Below are 18,990 nucleotides of genomic sequence, written 5' to 3'. Positions count from 1 at the left end.
TGTCTCTGCAAAACAAAAGGAAGATTTATGTTGATAGAAGGAATAATGCGAAAGTTACAAATTTTGAGGTTGGAGATAAAGTAAAGGTCAAAGCTCCTGTTGGGTGTCAAAATTGGTCAAAATATACCTCTCCAAAAACTATCATTAAGCTGTTTAAAAATGCTGTCAAGATGGATGATGGTCGCATCTGGAATCATAGTCGTGTAGCACATTTTCGGGGGTGTGGTGTGGCCGACAGGAGGGATGATACTTCTTATCGTTTTCCCTCAGACATTGATGTAAGGTCTGATAGTACTTGTAGGGGTGTCAGAACACACAGGTTTCCTTTGCATTTACGTGATTTTGTGTAGTTCTTTCTACCTTCTTTTTCTTGTTGTTCAAATGTGTTTATTGTTCTCATGTTACTTTTGTTCTAATGTAAAGAGGAAGAAGTGTAATGATGTAACATGGCTCCATGCCAGAACACTAGGCATGGAACCAGCTTGTTCTGAGGTTCTGTCATGTGAGGGTTCTATGATGACAGTTGATATGCTGGCTGTTGGTTGAGGCTGTAATAAATACCTCTTACCACATATCTTCATCTGGTGTGGATTTACTTTATTACACTTTCTTTCCTGCCCGAACTTTCAACGTGCATTGTATCTTTAAATGTTTAACTCATGGCAGACGCACCTGCCTATGGTTGTCAACGTGAGCATAGTGGCCAAGGTTTTCTAAGTGTTTTATATACTTTTCACATTCTCGTTAAAAATGTAACTGTGTATTGTGACCCTTCTACACAATGAAGAAGTATGGGCACAACATATTGGCAATGAATTGGCACTGGCGTGACACATGTGTTAGAATTCTGAGCCTTCAGACCCACCATAAGAAAATGAATGGCCTGAGTTGGAAGCTGTCAGGGTCTAAACTGTTTGTAGGTAAGCTCCCTATGAGTCAGCCGCCACGGGTTAAGAGTTTTGGTGTGGAATAGTGAAGTTACCTTTGACACAGCGTATGCTCAAGCCGATGTTAGCTTGTCCAAGCATTTATGGTGCTGCATGCACACGTGTGGTGTGGAAACATTGATCTAGAACTTAGGAAACATTAGCACATGCACTGACATGCAGAGGCAAAGTCAGTAGGCTAGAGCATGTGTGGCACTACAGACAGTAAAAGAGTGGGCATATGCGCTGGCACACCGAAAGAAAAAGTGTGTGCATAGGCACTGATGTGGAAATCAGAAAGCGCACCATCTTTGAGCACATATGCAACATGTCAGAATGCGATTTGGAGTATGTATAAGTGTAATACAATAACATTTTCAAAACACTTATTAGTGGCAGAACCTTGTTATAAGCCCAGAAGTTGCTTTTACCCAGACCACTGTTAATAGTCTATGGTATATCTACACTATAACAGCAGAATTTGGATTTCTTAGCATGGTGTGTGACTAATAAAGTCAATGGTGCCTTTCATTCTGTTGCAGAATGATACTGCGGTCCAAGTTGTGAGATGCGTAGGCAATGACTCAGAGTTGCAAGGCCTGCTTTTGGTACTGCAGCTTTTGCCCCTTGTTGCATTGTGCATACAAAGGGGACAAAGTCGCTGAGGGTCACAGTTGTTAGCTGATGTATCTCTTTGAAATTAAGGCCATACCGAAGTAGTCATTCTAACTTTTGTATTTGACCATTATGAGCCACTTACCCTCATTCACACAATTGTAAAGAAAAGGGGTTGGGTAGGCTGTTGCATTAGTAGTGGGTTTATGGAAGGTAGCAGCCCTTCTGTCATTAACTTACCCATTAGTCTAGAAGGTCTGCCTTGCTTCTGGTGATGTGTCAAAGAGTCAGAGGGCAAAGCGAAAGAAGGTTGCCTTTCTAATTCCAAAACAAAGCCAGCTTAAGCCTGGAGAACTTATATGAGGCAGGATCATAAAACAGGTCCCCTGCAGCCTGTGCAGCGCAGGGGTCCCCACCCTTCAGAGGGCCCCCCATTCAGTATAGGCCTAATAATATTTGTGAGCCTCATGGCATTCTGAATGGGAGAAGGGGTCAAGTGAAAAGTAGCTTGGGCATGATGAAGAAGTTGTTTTCCAAAAAGCAGACAAGTTTGGGGGCCTAGTCATGATGAACAGATCCATGTATCATCATAAGGTACAAGAACATGTTGAGAACAATGATATTTACGGCAAACTAGAGAATGACCCAACTCTTGAAATATCAAATCTTTTGTCAACAATCTTAACAAAAGCTGTAGAATTGAATTGGATTAATGAGACAACTAAACAGTTTTTGACAACTCAGTATCCACGTAGGCCGAAAATATATATGCTCCCTAAAGTACATAAAAATTTGCAAGATCCTCCGATGTAGACCCATAGTATTAGGATGTGGGTCGGTCTTTGAAAATCCTGGGAGATATATTGATACATATCTTCAGCCTATAGTCTGGAAATGGACATCATACATAGAAGATACCACTGATTGTTTGAGAAAATTACAATCATTACCCCAGGAGGACAGAGAAAATTGGAAATTATGCACCATTGACATAGTTGCATTATATACGTCGATCCCTCATGCTCTTGGTATCGAAGCAGTAGAATGGACATTATTGAGAGAAAGTGATGATGAAATGTTTTTTACTAGAACTATTTGAGTTCTGTCTAAAGCATAGTTATTTTGAATGGAATAAACAGTTCTATTTACAACTGAATGGAATTTTGATGGGGTTTCCCAGAGCTCCAGTCTACACCAATACTTATATGGCAAAACTTGAATATGACTGCATTTGAACAAACCCTGCATGGACGGAAGGACTTGTCTTTTTTTGCCGGTTCATTGATGACATTTTTATAATTTGGAAAAACTCAGAAGAAACATTATTGGAGAACATAAGGTCATTAAATGAGCAAGATGCAAGAATGCCATTCACGCATACAATCAAAACAAGCATTGGCATAGCCAATAGGTCTCGCTTTTGGGACCTTATAAGTATTTAGTTCTGCAGCACAATATCCTTGGTGCAACAACATCAACTTTTGCATGGCTAAACACTTATAAGAGCCCAAAGGCGATACCTATTGGCTATGCCAATGCTTGGGGGGCGCTTGTTGACTATGTTGAGGGCGGATGGTCAGATTTGACATAAAGGATTAATGAAAAAAACTGCAGAGCTCACTGCTGCCAAATCTTCGCCTCTCCTCTTTGGGAATACACTGAGGTCTTAGCACGGTTACTTTTATTTAGACTTGAACTGATTATGATTCATAAATTCGCTGTTCTACCTTCTTATAAAATAAAAAAAGCATCGGCATGGTCAATAGGTCTCGCTTTTGGGCAGCTATCTGAGCCTCTCGCGGCACTTTTATCACTTATTGTAGGCTTCAGGTCGCCTCTACTACAATTGTTTCTGCTTACCTCGGTGCAGTCCATATGCTTCTTTGTGTATTGGAGACAGAGGGGGAAGAGGGGGGAAGGAGCGGGGAACAATGAGGGAAGGAGGGAAGAAAGAGGGAGCGTGAGAGAGAGAGGAAAGAAGAAAGAGAGAGGGAGAGAGAGGGGAGTGGAAGAGAGAGGGAGAGAGAGGGGAGTGCAAGAGAGAGGGGGAAGAGGGAGAGAGGGGAGTGCCAGAGAGAGGGGAAGAGGGAGAGAGAGGCAAGTGGGAGAGAGAGATAGAGACATAGAGAGAGAGAGAGAGAGAGAGAGAGAGAGAGAAGATGAAGAGAGAGTTCGGGAAGAGGAAGAGAAAGAGGGAGGGTGAAGAGGGGGGAGAGAGAGTGAAGAGTGGGAAGAGGGGAAGAGAGCGGAGAGAGGGAGGTAAGGAGAGAGAGGGGGAGGGGGAGAGAAAGAGAAAGAGGGAGAAGAGGGAGAGAGAGGGGGAAGAGGGAGACAGAGGGGAAAGAGGGAGGATGAAACAGAGAGAAAGAGGGAAGAAGAAGAAGAAGAAGAAGAGAGAGTTAAGGCGAGAGAGAGAGAGAGAGAGGGAAGATGGAGGGAGAGAGGGAGTGAGCGAGGAAGAGAGAGTGATTGAGTGAGTGTGTGTTTAGTTAAATTATGCTGAGTGTTTGCCCAGCACTTTATGCACTCTGTAAGATTAACTCAAAACCTTCAGGAGGGACAGGAGAAATGAAACAGAGGAACAGAGACAAGGGAAAATAACTGATATGGGACAGAGGAAGAAAGTGCAACCTTTAGGGATGGAGTGGTTTTCTCTAAAAAAAGGTATGGACTTGTCTGAAGCCTGGGTGTAGCTGAGAGCTTTGTTCTGCGCCGGCGTTTGCCTAGATCTTGCATAAAGTGTTTTTATATCTGTTAATTAGTTCTTCTCATTAATACACTTAAAATGTTTTAGTGAAAAATAAATTATCATTTTATGAATCAGTTGTTTCCTGATAGGCAGATATCCCAATAACATATGTGAAACAAAAGATATACAATATTGCACGTGAGGTGATTACATATTGAGGAAGAAACTACATGTACCCACAGAAGTCAGTAAGAAAAGTTCACTTGTGTGTGCATTAAATGTGGGCAAATCTATATTACAAGGATAGAAATCTGACCACTGTGCTATGTTTTTAACTCCGAAATATTTTTCGAGAGGGCAGCGTGGCGAACAGTGAATTGTTGCATGCAGCGGGGCACACATTATTAAGGACAGCTGGTAGCGGTGCCGTAATGTACAGTTTCCTCTAGTTTAATGTTGTACCTGATAATGTGAGACGCAGAACTCAACTGCAGAGCCGTGCTAAGCACACCCCCTTCTCACCCCTCCCCTGGGCTGTGCCCACTGTGTGGATATCCCTGGACCACGACATCAGTGTTTGTAACCTGTCATACACTTGTCACATACCAGCTGCCATTAAAATGCCGTTATCCCACCTTGATCAACACTGATCAGCACGGCACCTGCTTCATTTACTTAACACAAAATATAGCGCTACCGCCTCTCGTCAGGGGTGCCAAGCGCTACATAAATGTAATTTTAATGCAGTTCAATACCGCGCCTAGGCGGATGCCATCTTATTTCAGGAAGATTTGGAAATATATGCTATTTCAAAGAAGCCTGTTGTAGGCATATCGATTTCAACTATATCATGAGATAAAGAGATGGTCACGAGACGTCCTCGGGTTCCGGGAGGCGCGTGCTGCCTCCTGCCTGCCGATGTATCAGTGCGAGAAGTCAGATACTGCAACGACGCACAATTTAAAATATTGGAAGAGAGAGGCTTAGATGGAGGGCAACGGGGGCCTAGATAGATTAAACAGAGAGAGAAACAAAGAGAGGTAGAAAGGGTAGGTGAAAAGAGAGAGAAAAAAATGAGCGAGGCATGCAAAAACAATGGGAGAAAAAGAACAAGGTAAGTAAGACAAATATAGAGCTCAAAGAAAAAGGAAAGAGTGTGAGACAGAGAGCGAAGAAAGAGTAAAATGGAGAAAAGGAAATACAACCAAAGAGAACAAGCAAGCGCTTAAAGGCAAAACTGACAACAGAGGGGGAGAAGGGAGGAGGGAGATGCAAGCAGAGCCAAAAAAATCAAGCATTGGCCGTGCGCGCAAGACACCATATGTGGTGGGGAGGGGGAGAAGCAGGAGTTGTGTGCGTGCGTGGCAAAGCTTGGAAAACAAGCATTGGCCGTGCGACGCAGGCAGAAAAAGTGAAAGCTCCAGATGGCGCCTTGGGCGCTGAAAGCTACCGGCTGCACGCATGCACGCTCGCGTGAATGCAAGCGCTAGGCCGTGTGGCAGCACTTTGAAAACTCGTACACTAAATGTCTCGGCCAGACCAGCGCATGCACTGGATCAGGCGAGACCTAAAAAGTGGACTGGCATTTTTAGATGTTTGGATAGAGATTAATGAAAATCAATTATGCACACGATTATTTAAAAAACCTACTGATCGCAACAGCGCGTTGCTGTTTCAAAGCTTCCATCCGTCACCTCTAGTGAGGAATCTCCCATATTCTCAATTCCTTAGAATAAGAAGGATAACTTCAGAGACATCAATTTGTGAAGAAACAATTAATGCACAAGCAAGCAACTACATCAACAGAGGATACTCGACTGAATTACTATCGGAACACAAAAATAGAACTTTGGCGAAGCCACGGGAGATTTTATTGCAAAAACAAATCAAACAAGAAGACAAGATTGTGTTCATATCCAAATATTCTAAAGTCTCGAACCAGATAAAACGCATCATTTAATTGACTGCGGTTTACATTGGTGGTTTTACTTTTAGATGAAGCATGATGCTATGTATATAGCAACTAGCTATTCTAAGATGGCGGCGGTATCCGTGTTGATGTGAAAGATCGCGAGAATACGGAACTCTCGCGTATAGTATTTCCTCACATCGGGATTAGACGGTTAGCGTAACCAACCGCGTCAGCGTTTGCAGGAGCCCAAGATCATCTACATCAGGCAAGGCATGGGGGAAATACCATCGGGGATGTGGAATATGTTTCATAGCTTCTTAGAGGTTGACGTGTTTGTAATTGGGTTTATTGCGTTTTTAGAGGCACGAAGAGCGTCATATATCCTGTTGATATCATCCTGGGTGACGGCGTGTTAAACATCGGCAGTTCTTGATTGCACTTTTTCAGTGCAGATACGTCAGGAGAAATTCCCGAGTGCTCATAGGTATGTTATAGTTGACGAGCGATAGTTTTATGCATTTGTATATTCAGCATATGATTCTGATATTGAATCTTGAATACACAGGTTGAGCAAGACAGAGTTGGAGGCATTTTTTTTTTTTTTTTTTGAAAATTTTATTGAACAATAAATCAATTACAAGCATGGGCCTACAACCACCAGGGCCGGCCGCTAGATTCAGAAAGGATCATACAGTACTTAAGGCAGTAGTCGACTCCCGGGGCCCAGTCCCGTACACGGCTCCGGATAGTACTAGGGAAGCAGGATACATAGGTTTAACATAAATAACAAATAAAAACAAAAGGCGAGGCATAAGGACAAAAAGTGTGGGTCAGGCTACCTCCGGGGGACTCTACTTCAGACCTTCAAATAGCTATCAAGAGGAAGGAGTACTGATAGGTCGGGGGGGGTCACGGGAGAGGAACGTCTATATTCGGTTATTCCAAAAGTCGCAAGGAACCATCAAGGGTCAGGGGGACAAAGCAATATCGGTGTCCACTAGGGGGGGAGTACAGATACCCCCACGATACGCGTTCCATTGCCCCCAGATTCTACCCCATGCCCCCGGTTTACCACGAGCCACATACACAGTCTTCTCCCTGAACATGCACCAGTCCATGTTCTCCTTCCATACGGACACGGTGGGAGGCCGCTGGGAACCCCATAGCTGCGCTATATCTCTCTTGGCAATCATGCTCCCCAGGGCCGCCCACCGAGTCTGAGCCGCGTTATAATCATTGGGTTCCCACACATTCAGGACACAGCGACGCACCTCTGGCAACAGCGCAACCCCGGTGACTTGTCCCATGACCACATGAACCCGGCGCCAGTATTCAGCCACCTCACGGCACTCCCAAAGGATATGGAGAAAGGTGGCACTGAGCCCACATCCCCGCTTACAGAGCCCGTCTTCAGAAAATCCCATCGAGACCAGACGGGGACCCGTCACATACACCCGGTGGAGAATCTTAAGCTGGACCAGGCGGAGACGGGCTGGAATGGCCACTTCCTTGGGGGACGACAGTGCGGACTGCCAGTCCTCGTCGTCCAGTTCCACCCCATCCCCCGTCCACGCCTCCCGGAGGCGCACCAAGAGGTCAGCCCGATTATTGATAAGTTTTTTATAAATTAAAGAGATAGTACTGTCGGGGACATGACCATCGAGTATGCGGTCCTCGAGGGGCGAAGAAGCCGGGATCTTGGTCCCCTCCCCAAAAACAGAGAGCAGGGCATGCCGAACCTGGGCGTAGCGAAAGAACTCCCTTTCCGTAAGTTCGTATTCGCTCTCGAGCGCCGCGAATGTTTTAACCGCACCCTTAATCCATAAGTCTCCCACTCTACTAATACCAATCGTGTCCCAACGTTCAAACCCCTTCGTTGTCCAGAGGCTTCCCAGTCGGTCGGAGGCAAACAGGGGAGTAGCACATGTTAATCGCTCACTCCAGCCCATGGCTACATTGGCCGCCCTCCAGATCCGTACCGCAATCTTAGTAGGGCCCGTAAGGGTCCGTCCAGCCGAGCTGGAGTAAAGTGCCCTGTTATAATTTCCGCCGGGAAGCAGGAATTTATCCATCTCATACGCCGGATTCAAGCCAGGCGCATACGTGGCATGGTTAATGGCCGATAGCTGTGAGGCCCAATAATACCTGCGAATGTCGGGAAGCGCGATGCCCCCGTCATACCAGGGGAGAGTAAGCTTTGCCAGAGCGATACGAGCCCATCCGTCCCACACCAGTCTCCTCTGCAGGCTCTCCACCTCCCGAAAGTAGGACACAGGAATGACATCGAAGGAGTTCTGAAGTGCATAGAGGAATCTGGGAAGGGACATCATTTTAAACAGCGCTGCCCGACCCAGCGGGGACAAGGGCAGCCTACACCACCGAGCCGTGTCCTCCCTCAAACGCCGAAGTGGAAGCAGGAGATTCTGCTCATAGCGAGCCACCGGGTCCATCGAGACGTATATTCCCAGGTATTTAAAGCCGGACAGAGATAATTGGATCGGAAGCCGAGGCGGCAAGAGAGGAGGGTCGCCGGAGATAGGATAGACACAGGATTTAGACCAGTTGATCGTTAGACCCGAATTTCTCCCAAAGGAAGTCAGAACATCAAAGAGAACATTAAGCGACTGCCGCGGCGAGGTGAGATACAGGAGAATATCGTCTGCATACAATGAGACCCGATCCTCGAAGCCCGGGGCCCACCGGATCCCTCTGAGCGAGGGCTCCCAGCGGAGCCAAGCAGCGAGCGGCTCCAGGGCAAGAGCAAAGAGCAGAGGGGACAACGGGCACCCCTGCCTCGTACCCCTACCGAGAGCGAAGGGCCGAGAGACCCGACCATTAACCACCACCTGAGCCATGGGTCCCGTGTAAAGAAGCTTCACCCAGCCAAGAAATCCTTCCCCAAAGCCGAATTTGGTCAAGACCGCCCAGAGGAATGGCCACTCGATGGTGTCAAAGGCCATCGTGGCGTCTAAAGAAACCAGCACGGCCGGTTCGGAGAGGTACGCCGCCCTGGCGAGGGCGCCGTGAAGACGCCGCAAGTTAAGAGCGGTGTTACGGTGAGGGATGAAGCCGCATTGATCAGGATGAATCAGGTCGCAGATGACGCTCAACAAACGATTGGCAAGGACTTTGGCCAGGATTTTAGGTTCTGCGTTTAGCAGTGAAATAGGCCTATAGGAGGCACAGCGGTCTCGTGGCTTACCGTCCTTGGGGATCACGACTATCGTAGCCAGACGCTGGTCGTCAGGAAGGGAGCCTGCCTCAAGGGACTCCTGAAACATACGACGGAGGAAGGGCGCGAGTTTATCCGGGCGCAACTTATATAATTCAATAGGCAGACCGTTGGGACCCATCGCCTTGCCCGAACGAAGGGACCGAATCGCAGATGCAATTTCATCTACAGACAAGGGGGCGTCCAGCTGCTCACGGTCTTCGACGGACAGGCAGGGCAAAGCAATATCCCTCAGCAGAAGGCAAGAGTCTTCCTCGTCCCTATCAGTCACCGGGGAGTACACGGCCCGGAGGTGGTCAGCAAAACATTCCACAATCTCGCCAGGCTCAGTCAGACACACTCCATCCGAGACACGCAGCTCCGGGACCACACGATTCACTCTCTCCTTCTTATCCAGCCACGCAATCAACTTTCCCGCCTTGTCCCCGGCATCATACAACCGACCCTGCTGCTCCCTATACATCGTTTTGGCAGCGTCAGTGACAAGAGACCTGTATTCAAACTGTTTCAGGCTGAGGGCATGGAGCCCGTCCGGAGTGACACCCGTCTCCAAGGCCGACTCCAGCCCCGAGATGTCAGTCTCCAGCTTCACCACTGCCTCACTCTTATGCTTCTTAGCCACCACTATCTGGGAGAGGGCGTGTCCGCGGATTACGGTTTTAAAAGCTTCCCACAGCGACCTTGCGGACGACACCGACCCCTCGTTTTCAAGGAAGTATTGGTCCATAGCCTTAACCAGACTGTCGCGAGTCGTAGGGTCTCGCAGGTACCACGGGTTGATGGGAGCGATCCGCCCTGCAGACCGCGACTCGGTGTCAAAGAGCAACCACAGCGGGGAATGATCGGAGATACCCCGCGCCAGGTGCCTAATCTCTCGTATCCGACCAGTCTGTGCCGCGGGCATAAGGAAATAGTCTAACCTAGAAAGACTCCCATGCGCCCCAGAGTGAAAGGTGTACTGACATTGGGTCGGATGCATTAATCTCCAACTATCTACCAGACCGAAGGTCTCCAGCAGTCCACCAAGCCACGCCTGGGCAGCGGGGAGGGCCCTGGGTGGGTGACGATCCAGGTCACCCGAAACCACCGAATTAAAGTCCCCGCCCATAAGCAAAAGACTATCCGGAAGTTCAAGCAGCATTCGACCCAAGTCCGCAAAGGTGGAATTCTGGAGGCCCGGGGGGACGTAAACTGAGACCAAGGAAAGGGGCTGCCCCTCCCACCTTCCAGTCAGACACACATAGCGCCCTCTGTCGTCCGAGATTACCCCAGTGATATCCAACGGAAGTGAGGATCGCAGGAGAATGCCCACCCCCCTGGAACCAGTTGTGAAACCAGAATGGGCCACGAGGCGGTATCCCCCCCTGTTCATTGCATGACAAACATTACCAACCAGATGCGTCTCCTGGATAAACACCACATCAGGAGTCAGACGGCGCAAATACTGCAGTACTACACCCCGTTTGATACGGTCCCCCAACCCATTGACGTTCCACGACATCAGCCTCAACCCGTCCCCCCCCATCCCCTCCAATAGATCAAAGGCCCCCCATTCAGTAGCACAGTTCCCGAATCTGGACAAAAATCAGTACCTCGCCCTGCAAACGAAAAACACACAGCAAAACAACCCCTCCCTCCCCCCAACCCCCCCCCAAAAACAACTCCCCCCACCCTGCACCCCTGCGGGCCAGAAAACCCCCCCAACTTGCAGTGTGCCTGTCGCCCTCCTAACCCCATTCTACGAAAAGACCCCGGAGGAGGAAAGGGACCCGTCCCCGCCCGCCCCCCACACAGGTCCTAGCGAGACAGAATGAACAAAAGAAGTAAAACCCATCTGAACAGTGCAAAATGGCAGAATCAAGGACCAAAAGTCACTCCAAAGGGGACCCGTCACCTTCGGCGCCCGCCGAGGGCCCAGGACGGCCACCTCTGTCTGGCAGCGAGTCCAGCCAGTCACTCACGGCCACAGGAGAGTCAAAAAAGGCAGTCCGATCCTCATGTTCCACTCGGAGTTTTGCAGGGTAGAGCATAGAGTACTTTAGGCCCAGTTCACGGAGACGACGCTTCACCCCCTGGAATCCCATCCGCTGTTTCTGGACAAGTTGGGTAAAGTCCGGATAAAAGTTAATGGATGAGTTCTCATGACGAACCGGGCCGTGGACCCGTGAGGCCTGCAGAATCGCATCTCGGTCTCTATAGTGGAACAATTTGGCCACGATAGGCCTCGGGGGGGCCCCCGGCCGCGGCCGACCGCCCGGAACTCGATGTGCCCGCTCCACGGCAAAGAACCTGCTTAGGCCTGCAGGGGCCAACTGTTGGAGGATGAGTTCCTCGACCAGGAGGTCAACCGGGCGGTTGTCAGAGGACTCCGGTACGCCTATGACACGGATGTTGTTGCGTCGGGCCCGTCCCTCGAAGTCCTCCAGCCGCCGAGCCATCTGATCGTTGACCGCCTTAATGTCACCCAGCGCGGCCTGCAGGTCCGACACATCCGCACCAAGGGCGGAGGTCCGCGCATCGAGAGCCTGAACCTTCTCGTTAGTTTTGGAGAGGTCTGCCCGAATTAAGGTGACATCGATTGCCACCGTGTCGATTTTATGGGCCAGGGCCTCGTATTGCGTGGCGATGGTTTCCCTGATGCCATCAATGGCGCCCATGATGTCCTGCAGGGAAAGCTCCGGAGAAACGGTCGTGCCACCGCCGGCGGCATCCGGGGGGGGGCCGGTCGCTCCAGGGGACCCTCTGCCCTGAGTGTAGCGGTCCATGTTGTTGGCCTGGACCGGTCCCCCGCGGAGGGAGGCCTTAGTCTTACGCCCCTCGGGGCCCCCCTTGCCCCCCATGTGGTCACGGATACCGAAGGGGACCGCCGATCAAGAGTCGTAGGGGCACCGGCACCGCAGACCAGCGCCTCACCAAGGACCACAAGATAGCGGTGCGGGGGGACCCAAGGCGATGGGCACACTAGTGGCAGGTGGAGACAAGGCCTCGTGCAGAGGCCAAGGAAACACCTCGCCACATCAAGTGCGTTCGCAGGCCAGCCCCCTGAAGTCCAAAAGTGAAACCGAAAGTGGTAGAGCGGCCACTGGCACCGCACTGCAGCCGCTGTTGTTCAATTACGACACGGCTCCACGGTTCACCCTCGCCCCGGGCACCTCCGTCGGGTGGGTCCCAAAAGTTCGAACAACGACAAATCAGGATCCCCAGGTCCGATTCGAGTTCTGAAAAGAGATACGTGCTCAGCCGGTCTTCATCTGCCAGATTTCATAAACCACATCAGGATATTCTCAGGATAAATTCCGAGGAGCAGCAAGGGTCCGGGGAGCCCTGTGCTCACGCGACCATCTTGGATGCGCGCTAGGCTCCTCCCCAAGAGTTGGAGGCATTTTTAACGGTTAGGAAGCTTGAGGATCACATAAAAGTAAGTGTATGCTCAAGTTTAAAAGATTGTCGGTATTTGGGACACGCTAACATAAAATCACAGGTTTTTATTGAGCATGGTTTAGCTCACGGCAAGGATGACTGATATTTAAGACCTGGATTTGGTTTATTTGAACGGTGACTTACTAACTTTTTGACTCAATTCCAACATTGCTGTGTAATGATACCACACAAAAGCTTTTTGAATTTGACATCATATATGTTTTTTTGACGGGTATAGCCCCTGATGAAGGGACCTTTTTGTCCTGAAATTCATTGGGCGAAGACTCTCAAGCATTTATGACTTGGAAATTGAATTGTTTAACATAGTATCTGATTGTTAAATTGACATGCATAATGGCTTGAAAATAATATATGCATTGTAAATTATGTTATCACTGATGATTTAGATTGGTTCACATGCTAGGCAGGCATAAGACAAGCATAGCACGCTAATGTCTAAGGTTGAGTAACCAAGATCATTATTATTTAAAATAGATGTGCAAAATTTCCCCCCATCACATTAAGTATTCTGAATGGGAGCCCATCATTTTGTATTTCACCACTGATGTCAGTGAATCTGTGAATAAAGTTTCTACGTGCATCAATTGTTAAACCATAACAGCATCTCTCACTTACAATATAGTAACTTGTTTAAGTTGATTCTTGCTCTTTTCAGATCTAGGGAAATTCATTAACCTCACTCGATTCTTACAGGCCTGTGAAACCCCACAGATATGACAGGAAAGGTCATAGTTCAAAATAACAACCAATTTATTAACACATGCCTGGATAAATCATCCACCCATATAGAGATAGTAAGTGCTTTCCAAAACATTGCTGCTGAAATTTGCAATAATTTAAAATGTAGGAAAAAGAAAAAGAAGGACCACCATCCCAGATGGTTCAACAAGCAGTGTTCCAAATTAAACTAAGATTTGAATGAGGCATTAAAAGTAAGACCTAGAAACGCTGACAGCATCTGTACTCTCAGGAAACGTTACAAAGAAGCATTAAAATTAAGGGAACTAGAAATAAGGGAGTCCGCCTGATCCAAGCGGCAGAGACTAAGGACTCTGCCCTATTCTGGAAAACAATAGATCAACCACTATTTAAGGACAGTACATCCCCTAAGGTTGAAAAGGTAGTGAGCCCAGAAGACTGGCTGTCCCATTTTGAGAACATTTTTAACCCCATACATGAGTATATTGAGATAGATGAAAACTGTAAAATCATATCCCTAAGTGTTGATAAGATAGTACCCATTATTATCGAGGAGATTAAAACCGCCCTAAAGAATAGCGTTAGCGGTAAAGCCGCAGGCCTAGATGGGGTTCCTATTGATATTTTAAAATATAATGTTGATTTCTGGTCCCAGATTTTAGTTAACTTTTTTAATGCTAGCATTAGTGGGACACTGCCTATAACTTGGGCGGAAAGTATGATCGTCCCTATTTTATAAAAATGCAACAGAGGAAGCACAAAATGCTACCAACCAATATCCCTTCTTGATTCTTCGTCTAAACTAATGGGTAGAATTATGCTGAATAGATTGGAATGCTGGGTCGAGGAGAAAAATATTTTAACAGCAGCCCAATTTGGTTTTAGAAGGGGTATTGGTACGGTTGAGCAATGTGTCAACCTCGAGATGCTAATAGGGAAATACACGATAGTTAAGGAAGGCCAGCATCATTTGTTTTGTCGACCTTACCAGCGCGTTTGATTTAGTGAATCACGCAAAGCTTTGGCAAACGCTGGATGGGCGCCCCACACGATATAATAAGCCTCTTATCTCAGCTATATGCCCACGTAACTTCAAGGCTACGCTACGGCCCTAACGGGGAATGTACCACACAATTTAAAGTTACCCGTGGTTCAGACAAGGCTGCGTCCTAGCGCCCCTTTTATTTTCATTTTGTATTAATGGCATCGGCTTTTTATTACAGAACGTAAGGGTGGATGTCCCAGTTGTTGGTAAACGTATAACCCCAGTTTTACTATATGCAGACGATGCAGTCCTAATCTCGAGGACTGCAAATGGTCTACAAAGTCTGATAGATAACTTTACAGATTTCATGACTGCAAAATATCAAAAAATTAGCTTGAGTAAAACACTAGTCATGACTTGCGGGAAAAGTAAAACTAAGAATTGAAGACATTAAGTCGATGGAGTACCCATCGAACGGACATCTACTTTTTCATATCTGGGGCTTCTTTTTAATAGTAATGAATCATGGAGTGCACATATACATTTTTGTAAATTAAAATTCATAAGATTGAGTGAGGCAATTTTTAGATTCTCTCAAAAAATAGGCAGCAGGCCAGTGCGTGAAATCCTCAAGCTATACGGACGTAAATGTACAACCAGGGTCTTTTATGGCAGAGCATTATGGGGCAGGACAGATACTACTGCATTACAAACCCTTGAAAAAAAAATTCTATCGGTACCCAACACATCGGCTACCCTCATTGCTCACAAGGAATTAAACGCACCTTACATTTGTGACCTGATCAGTATGGCTGCGCTCACATTGTGGTTCAGAATATGGTCCAAAGATGAGACGTACTTTACTAAAGACATAATAATGGACTGTCTTACACTTGATCAATATAGGAAGATACCATGGTTAAAGCACATTTATAGTCTTTTATCTGAGTGCAATGTGATAATTGATCCCTGCGACCCCAACACTATTTTGAATTATACCAAAGGGAAGATAAAAAAGAGATTATTGGAATCCAGAGAATCTGTAAGAGAGGTGGAATCAAGGAAAAAATCACTTGTTAGATCTTACTGTGAAGGCCCAAATTCAGCAGGCACCCAACCATATCTTATAGCCATAAGAAATCCACAATATAGATTCTACCTAACTAGGCGAAGGCTGAGCACACCGCACTTTCAGATCGCTTTCCCTAAAATGGGCAAGTGGAGCTCTAATCTACCCAAATGCCTGTGTGACGGTAAAATGCCCCAGTACACTTTGCACTTTTTACTTTTTTATACATTTTATAGGGACATCAGAAATGAAATTATACGACCTCTATTTATTGATAACAGATTGTTTACGTACAAATCTGCCTTATATCATATATGTAATTTGGAAAATGTAACAACATGCAATATGGTTATCCTCTTTGTACAATTGGCCATAAAGAGAAGAAAGTCCCTTTCACATTTGGAATTGTTGAGTTATGAAACTGAATAGCTACTCACCCAGATGAAATTGCAATGCATTCTCCTATAACTTTACCTCTTGATAGTTCTGTGATGTCAAGCTATAACAATAATCTTGTCCTGTTTGAATTTCTCTTTAAATGTTTTGTGTACAGAATAGGCTATTTTAAAACTTAACAGATTAAATTAATGTTATGAATTGCTCATTATGATGAATTGTTTTTATGGTGTATGCTTTTATTGATATATTGCATATATTCTGAATAAAGCTGATTTGATTTGATTTGACAGGAAAGATCTTAAAACATGTGTATTATTTTGGACACATTTTTCATCAAAATCAGCCTAGAGAGATCGTTAAGAAAGCAGGTGGACTCCATAAAGCCAAGAGAGGCTTAAGCAGCCAGAAATAGGGCAGATATTTGAGGCTTTGTTTGTCATGATCCTGGATATACCTTGCGGGACGAAATTGACCTAATATCGAAAGAAACAGAAACAATTTCTGGGTTGAATTTAGGTTAATTAGGCCGAAACCCCCTTCTAATCTGGCTCCATGAAATCAAAGCTAATTTAGGCCTCTTACAACCCACCTATGTAGATTACAGGTAGTCACTAAAATTGAATGTAGACATTGCAGAAAAAGTATCGTCAACAATGCACCACAGTATTGAAACTAAAGCATCAAGGCTTGAGAAGGCAAGTACAGAGGAGAATGTGAGTTTTGCTGGTTGGAAGGCACTGCTTTGATAGTGGTGTGCTAGACTTTGTCACGCATGCCAATCGTGCAGTGGGAGAGAGAGAATATAAAAACGAGTACATTTTTACCCAGAGTTTTATCCAGAGGAGATATAATGGGAAGATGTTAGCATATTACCAGCCCATCAAGTTTAGAGTAACAGGAAGAGCATATTAAAAATGGCCACTGTTTAGAACTAAGTACCCCATTTGGACCCATGAGATTGATCCTTAATTTGAAACCTATAGTAGGTATAATTAAGCTAAAACTAATCCCCTACTGGCTTTGTATTTGGTCAGTGGTGGAACTGGAACCCAACAGTGTATGTCTCAAGATATTTTATCATGCCCCGGTACATCAGCATTACCATGGGTAAGTTAAATCAGGACATCTTTGACAAAATTGCATCTGAGTGATTTGTGGTCCAACACAGGAGCCATTACCGCCACTTCCTGTATGTCTTCAAGAACCGCTTATGGGAATGGGAGTAGGGAAAACTTCAGCAATCCACACGTTTGGGAACCTCGACGGCCAGACTCTCAGAAGTTAAACCTGGCCCTATTCGAGACATTTTTGGACTATTTAAACCCTCCACTTCCTCGTTAATTGTATATCAAGTTCAGACTAGGACATTTGCCATTAGCATACTTTACCAGTAATTGGAGGGCTGGTTCCCCTACATCAAAACTGTGCCTTGCTTGTTTTGATGCTGATGAAATGGAGGAACATTTTTCTGCCTAGCGTATAAACAAAATGGGTCACAGATTGTTCCTCTCCGTAGGTTGCTCGGGGGTTCGACAATACAACAATACAACAATACAGGGTAGCCATGAGAGTTTGTAAATAAAATACTGGGGCCTGCGTAGTATTCTCAAGTCGATTTAGCATAGGAGAAACTGGCTAAGTGCCCTGGCAGATTCAAGCTAATTGTGGGCTAGAATACTGTATTCATATGTATCCTACTGAAGATTTTAAATGTAACTCTTGCAGAAAATCTCTGGCGCAACTTTTTGGAATTAGTAATTTTGTATGTAATGTACTAACCCACTTTTGTCTGTTTAGAAATCTTTTTAAGAACTGTAATGTATTCTGATAGTTTTATAATTTTTATTCCATCTATTTTTATTCAATTGAAGGAATTACCGATTGTGTATAACTGCTTTCTACAATATGTGCATGTATTTGACTATGGATTGTATCCGAAATGACAATACGCTTTGATTTGATTTGAAGAAGAAAGTCAGGTTAGGTGAAAACATGATCCCTTTCTTCTCACATCTAAGCCCTGAATCAACGCCTTGGTTGTAGGAGCTATTAGACAGACAAAGGAAATGTTGAGGGTTGGGGTGCAAACCTCAATGATATATTTTTAAATGCACTAATGAGGGGAATTCGCTGAAAATGTAATGAAATATTTTCAAGGCAATTCGAGAAGGCGGCAAATTGAGAGTATTTTTAATGCTTATATGTTTCATCTTTTAAAAACTACTCGAAGCATTGTTCTGATATCCTGATATCTGATTATTACATCCTGCTGGGTACTTGAACAGCCTTAACCTGAACTGGCTGTTGACTCCCGTGTATAAGGGCAAGGAGGGCTAGACTACTGTAAGCCTTAGAGAGGGCTTGTTAACCGGTTGAACTGTGGTATTCGCTGTCTTGAATGCAGGAACCTCATGTGTGTTTTTCGCTGTGTTTACAGGTCTGGCAGCATAGGAGTAAACTGGCCCGAGATCTACGGCTTTGTGGAGAAGCTGACGCAGAGATTTGTAAGGTATTGTGTGCAGTTTCTACATTCTGTCCTGAACTTGGAAAGGGGCGTTCATTGCTTCACCCAAGTACATGTTGACATAGAGTTTAGAGAACAAACTATTCGATTCTGCACAGGAAATTGCTTCATTTTTATATTCTTTTCTATCTTTGTTTCCTCTCTGAATTTTCTGAGTATTGTAAGTGACTAATCGGACTTGATAGGAAGAGATACATGATTCGTTTCTGAGTCACCGAATTAGTTCAGACACTGCAGCATGAGGGAGAGAAACAGACCTGTCATCGGAAAGAGGATGTTTGGTTATGTAAAATAGTCCAATCAAGCGTGCTGGATTATTGTATCCACTCATTAGTGAGGGCAACCTTGGTGTATCATGACTGCCCACCATCGCTGAAGTATTGTGTATTCATTCATGAGACCTCGTCTGTTGAATTATCCGTACTCAGTCTTGAGATCTTCCCAAAGCGCTGTGCCCACTCTGTAAGTGAGGCCTGCTATGGAGTATTTACCCAACGTA

At 45.9% G+C, this 18,990-nt stretch overlaps 1 protein-coding gene across 1 annotated transcript in view; it reads left to right on the top strand.

Annotated features, from left to right (window-relative positions):
• Positions 1–18,990, top strand: part of ANTXR2 (ANTXR cell adhesion molecule 2) — a 670,700-nt gene that overhangs the window by 122,624 nt on the left and 529,086 nt on the right. The window contains exon 2 of the mRNA XM_085625534.1: positions 18,405–18,476. Coding sequence (XP_085481660.1) covers positions 18,405–18,476 — 72 coding nt within the window. The remainder of the gene's footprint in view (positions 1–18,404; positions 18,477–18,990) is intronic.

This window comes from Triturus cristatus, chromosome 9, assembly GCF_964204655.1.
Source record: "Triturus cristatus chromosome 9, aTriCri1.1, whole genome shotgun sequence".
NCBI lineage: Eukaryota > Metazoa > Chordata > Amphibia > Caudata > Salamandridae > Triturus > Triturus cristatus.
This window is presented reverse-complemented; position numbering and strand designations above follow the sequence as displayed.